General features: G+C 52.6%; 1 protein-coding gene across 1 annotated transcript; it reads right to left on the minus strand.

Annotated features, from left to right (window-relative positions):
* Positions 1 to 2,216: 2,216 nt before the first annotated feature.
* LOC110258825 lies at positions 2,217 to 5,627 on the minus strand. The gene is made up of 4 exons (XM_021082073.1): positions 5,480 to 5,627; positions 5,095 to 5,205; positions 4,575 to 5,003; positions 2,217 to 2,278 (listed from the first exon to the last, which is right to left on the minus strand). Exons 1-4 carry the CDS (start codon positions 5,625 to 5,627, stop codon positions 2,217 to 2,219), a joined length of 750 nt encoding a protein of 249 aa, XP_020937732.1.
* Between the last annotated feature and the right edge of the window lie 343 nt (positions 5,628 to 5,970).

Genomic DNA, 5,970 nt, shown 5'->3' on the forward strand with positions numbered 1-5,970 from the left:
TCATTTGGGGTCTATAAGGTAAGTACAGATGTTCCTTTGCAGCAAATTCGATTTATGTCTAAATTATCGTAACTGGCCTACCTAATTTGTGGGAAGAGTTCCAGTGGAGCAGAGCTGCGAGTACGAATGGTATCCCAAATGCATATGCTGACACCAATCTACAGATTTCTCCCAAAGGCACAGGTGAGTTCTCATCAGTCGTGTTCCCCAGCATTTGTTTAGGAGGTTCTGCTTCCTAAATCTATACACATATTAGACTTCTAATCTTTGGCAATATGAGATACAAAGAAATTGGTTTTCTGTGCTGTGATTCAACAGCTGGACTCTGAGAGTCCAACATCAAGATTCTGGGAGGTGTGGTTCCTGGAGCAGAACAGCTTCCTGATGGGCAGTTTTCCCCTGTAACCTCCTCTGTTTGGGGGAGGGGCAGGGGGCTTTGACAAGAGCTGAGTTCCCACTAAGGGGGCCCCACCCCAACAGCCTAAGCCCTCCCCAAAGCCCCACCTTTGAAGTTCAGCATGTTGGGCACTGGGTTTCGACGTGTGTATTTTGGGAACACAACCCTTAAACTGATCACAGGAACCAAGGAGTCACGTCATAATTCTACACAGTTGGAGGCTCCCCCTGGGGTGTCCCCTAAACTGAGGATACTCGTGGATACCCTAGAAGCTCTGATCCTCGAAAGCAAAGTGCTGATGTAAGACCTTCAGAACCAGCCGATGACGCTGGAGTGTGGCCCCTGAGCAGCCAAACTATTGATATGGAATCTACATCCTGTAATTTTTATGTCACTGTCAGAGTTATTATCATATATGTTAAAGAATTGATAAATATTCCTAAGGCCACAGGTGTCTTTCAATCCATAATGGCGACTCACCCCTCTTTGAATTCATTGTGTGCAGGTCCTTATGCAGAACAAATGGTCACCTTCTTTCACATTTGGCACCTGATGGGTTCTGGCTCGTTCCTTCCTCGTCCTGTGCTGTTCACAGCAGGCAAATCGGAGAAGAACGCCCGAGATCCTCACCCATTGTGCGGCTGGGAGACAGATCCACATGAGCTCTTCCCGGGAGCAGGACCTTCGCCCTCCTCCACCCTGAAGCACAGTGAGCACCCTGATCCAGGGTCCATTCCTGTGCCTGTCCAGCCTCACAGTGTGCTGGATGGGCCTTCCCTGCTCCAAACAGCCCCTGAGAACCTTTGGCTACACCCCGTGGCTCTTGAATTTCTACACCCCGCTGCGTGGGGAGTCCCTGTGCCCTTGCACAGAGGAAACTAGCATGGAGGCTGTGAGAGAGGGTCCGGTGAATCAGGGCCACCAAGGGGAGTTGAGCTTCTTGCTTTGGGATCAAGTGCCCGCTGATGTTGGATGTCCAGCAAGTACTGTCTGCTGCTCCTGCCGAGCAGCATGGCTGAGTCCAACCGAGCCTCTTCTGTAGCTTCATCTGACTGATAGGAGCGATTGTCACTACGACGAAGAGGAGGGGGAAAGAAACACTTCACGCCCCCTACCTTTCAAGCGTGGGAGCATATTCCCCCACTTCCAACAGTCCTTTCTCCGTCAGAGCCTGGAGTCCACAGGGGTTCCCTTGGGGAGATGCCGCATGGAGAGGAAGCCCCAGACCCTGGCGGGAATCCCGCCCTTCACCTGCCTCTGCACCTGCTCCTGGGCTGAAACACACATTGTGGGTCCTGAGCGCCCCCTGCAGCCCAGACCCTGTGTCCCTGCAGGGAGTTTTTTGCCTGGGCTCAAACTCCCTGCCCCTCAGTGTCACTGGAAAAGCCACACGAGGCTGAGTCCTTGACTCCCAGAAGTTCAGTTGCAGGTCCCGCATGTTCTTGGAGTCGTCTCTGCAGAAGGTGAACCGGCCCTTCACAGAGTCTGCATCGTGTGTGTGATCATGATTACAGGTCCGTGAGACCTACTGCAGTCCCTTCCCTGGAGCCTGGAGGACCCCGCTCAGGTAGGAGCTACCGAAGCTGCATCCACAAGCTGCACAGGAGAGTCCCAGAGGCCCCCCAGGCCTCCCCCAGACTCCACCAGCTGCACCTCACACTGGGTCCCTGTAAACACAAAGGCAGCCTGTTCAGCAACCTCTCTCACACCCACCGATGGCCGCTCACATTTCAGCATCTCCTGATCTCCAGAAATTTCCGTGTGATCCATCCGCCAAACCGCCCAGCTGAGCCCAGACTCCATGGTGGGGGGTCTGTGTTCAGGCCTGATCACACAGTGGGAGCAGCTGGGCCTGCTGGGGCAGGGGCTCCTCTGCCAGGGCTGTGGGATCAGGGCAGGCTTGTTTTCCTCAGCAGAGGTGTGCCCCCTTTCTGTTGACCTCTTAGTATGTAAGATCTACTAAGAACGAAAGTATGTATGATGTACTCCGGGTTCAGAAAGACCAGTGAATGCCATTTGCTGCAGCACTGATGCACCTGGAGGGTCTCCTGCTAAGGGACGTGAGTCACAGAGAGAACGACACACACCATATACCTCTCATTTGTGGAGTCTGATACATTCACAGATGAGACCATGTAGGGAGGAGAAACAGGCTCACGCACGCGGAGAGCAGCCCTGTGGTTGGCAAGGCGGGAGGGAGGGCGTGGGACGGACTGGAAGTTTGGGGTTAGTGGGTGTAAACAGTGACCTTGAGATGAATGAGCCGTGAGGTCCTGATGTGCTGCACAGGGAAGCACATGCAGCCAGTGTGTGAAAACACGATTGAAGAGCATATGAGAATCCGAAAAAGGTATGTATACACATAATGCCAGTTTGGTGCAGAGCAGCATTGAGAGAACATGGACAATCAATGATATCATAAAACTAAAGAAAGGAAGACATGCATCCTTTGAGTGCCCAGTGAGGGAAGACCCTGAGCAGAGCGTGGGTGGGGGCAGTACGGCGGAAGGAATCGGTGTTGCTTACAGAGGCCTCTAGGCCCGAATTCCCGAATCCGCTGACCCTCCAGATGGAGCAGGTGCACCTTCCCAGGGGAGGTTTGATTCTTCCTTCAGGGACACAGAGGAGGTCAGATGGTTCCTCTCTGCGTTGGTTTTCTCTCATTCACTTTAACTCAGAATAATCAAACTGCAATGGAACACATATATGGGAGGCTCATGTGTTATGTTGTTTTTCTCTCTGCACACAGACATGTGGCGTAGGCCTAGGTGTACCTGCCCTTGAAGGAGGTAGCTCTATGCTCTGCAGCCTGCACGTGGAATGCAGCAGAGCGGTGGAGGCTACGTCAGGGAACAGAGAACTCTTGCTGTTTTGCTTGTCTTTATGGTTTGTTTTACATTAAAGCATAGGTGATTTACAGTGTTGTGCCAACTTCTTCTGTGTAGAGCAATCCAGATATACTTATATGTACATTCTTCTTCCATATTCTCTTCTTCATAATTTATCCCAAGAGATTGGATGTAGTTCCCAAGTGTATACTTTGCTAACAGGGCCTGTGGTTTCTTTCCCTTCCTTTTTTTTCCCTTTTATGTCTCTTTGCCATTTCGTGGGCCATTCTTGTGGCATATGGGGGTTCCCAGGCTAGGGGTCTAATCAGAGCTGTAGCCGCCGGCCTCCACCAGAGCCAGAGCAACGCAGGATGGGAGCCACGTCTGTGACCTATACCACAGCGCACAGCAACTCCGGACCCTTAACACAATGAGGAAGGCCAGGGATCGAACCCGCAACCTCATGGTTGCTAGTCAGATTTGTTAATCACTGTGCCACGACGGGAACTCCCAGGCCTGAGCTTTCAAAACTGGACCTGCTCCCCACCCCTCACAGGAATTCCTGGAGAGAGTTGGCAATGGCTAGTGAGGTTGCAGTGATGGCTTCCTGGAATGAGAGAGCAGGGGTGTATCTCTTGCTGCCTAGTGCTCACCTCGGACTGTGTGGTGAAGACGGGATCCTGCCCATTGGTTTACAGCACTTGCAGAAAATCCACATGTTATCATCTGCCTGAGTGTAAACGTTCCCGACCAATTATCTACGTGTTGATTGTGATAATTTTCATGGATCCTATTTGTCACCATGTCACCCACAGAACAGAACAGGATGCAGGCAGCACATCCGTCGATGGAGAGTGTATTGGACCTGGAAGCAAGAGCCCAGAAAGGACACTCCACCCACGTTCCCTCTACCTGGCATCATTCCTGGGGGCCCGTGAGGGTCCTGGTGTGATACCCTGCTTTTAGGCTCTGCATGCATCAGAATTACAGGAAAGCAAGGAGCCACGACCCTGGCAGTGTCTGCCAACCTAACAGCAAGCAAGGACTGAGATTCCAAAGGAGGAAGCAGGTCTATGATTCCCTCTGCTTAAAGCCAGTGTGGTATGTATGAACCTGCTCAATTTTTTCAATATTTGCACGAGAACAATCAGGAATTGAAATCGTAAATTACTCCATGTCTATTGTGCATGACACGATAGTGTTTCTTCCTGTCTCAGAGGGCCTTTGTGTTGCAGAGCCTGTAGTGTAAGCACAGAATCATGTGTCCAAAGAAGATCCCCAGGGAGATGCTACATGGAGAGGCAGCCCCAGACCCTGGCAGGAAACCAGCCTTTCACCTCCCTCTGCACCTGCTCCTGGGCATGAAACACAGACATAGTGATTGTGGGTCCTGAGTGCCCCCTGCAGCCCAGACCCTATGTCCCTGCAGGGAGGTTTGTGTCTGGGCTCAGACTGCTTTCCCCTCACTGTGCCTGTTGCACAGTAATACCGGGCCGTGTCTTCGGTTCTCAGGCTGTTCATTTGCAGATAGGCCGTGTTCTGGGAGTTGTCTCTGGAGATGGTGAATCGGCCCTTCACAGAGTCTGCGTAGTAGGTGCTACTACCACTAGTACTAATAGCTGCCAGCCACTCCAGCCCCTTCCCTGGAGCCTGGCGGACCCAGCCTATGGGATAACTACTGAAGGTGTATCCAGAGCCGACACAGGAGAGTCTCAGAGACCCCCCAGGCTGCACCAGGCCTCCTCCAGACTCCACCAGCTTCACCTCACCCTGGAAACCTGCAAACACAAAGACATCCTGGTCTGAAAACTGTCACACACCCACTGAGGTGCCCTGCAATCCTCTTTTTACTCCCCCTCCAGGATTTACCTTGTAAGAGAGCAAACAAGACCACCCAGTTCAGCCGAAACTCCAAGGCGGGTGGTCTGTGTTCTTTCCGGATCACAGAACGGGATCCTGGGGCTGGGCTCCTTGCCAAAGCTGCAGGGTCCTGGCAGGGCTGGTTTTATCTGCTGAGGGAGGAACCCATTTGCATGGCCTCCTAGTATATAAGTGGTTATGGCATCGAATGACCCTGAAAGGGCCCTTCCCAGAGAAGGTGTGCGTGTCTTGCCGTTGGTTGTGCTGAGAGCCTTTAGGGAAATATGTTTTCGTTATGTCACTTTCTTCACAGGAAGCACATATGCACATGTGCTATGCTGATTGCACACTTGCACAGGCCCCTCTGGTGTAGAAGTCGTTGTGTTCCTCTTACTCGAGGGGTTAACTTCAACTGGGCACGTAGAGGGTGTGCGGAGGGCCCGGGGACACACACGTGCTGGGAGTCCCTCCTCGGGTCGGCACTCGAGGTCTTCCTGCTGAACACTCCGCTGCCCTGGGCAGTTCCAGGACAGAGTGGACATGCCTGGAGGGGCGGACAGACCCCCTCCCTGAGGAGAACATGATGACATTGTTCTGTGGTAGCGTTTTCCTGGGAATTTATCATCAGGATTCGTGGGAAAAGCACAACGGTCTCTAAAGTGGGTTGTGTTGTGGAGTTTTTGCTTTGAGGGCCACACGCGTGGCCTATGGAGGTTCCCAGGCTAGGGCGTCAAGTCAGAGCTACAACTGCCGGCCTTTGCCACAGTCACAGCAAAGCAGGATCCGGCCGATTCTGCGACGTACACCATAGCTCACGGCAATGCCATATCCTTAACCCACTGAGCGAGGCCAGGGATCGAACCTGCAACCTCATGGCTCCTAGTC

The sequence above is a fragment of the Sus scrofa genome, unplaced genomic scaffold (assembly GCF_000003025.6).
Source record: "Sus scrofa isolate TJ Tabasco breed Duroc unplaced genomic scaffold, Sscrofa11.1 Contig47, whole genome shotgun sequence".
In the NCBI taxonomy this organism is placed as follows: Eukaryota; Metazoa; Chordata; class Mammalia; order Artiodactyla; family Suidae; genus Sus; species Sus scrofa.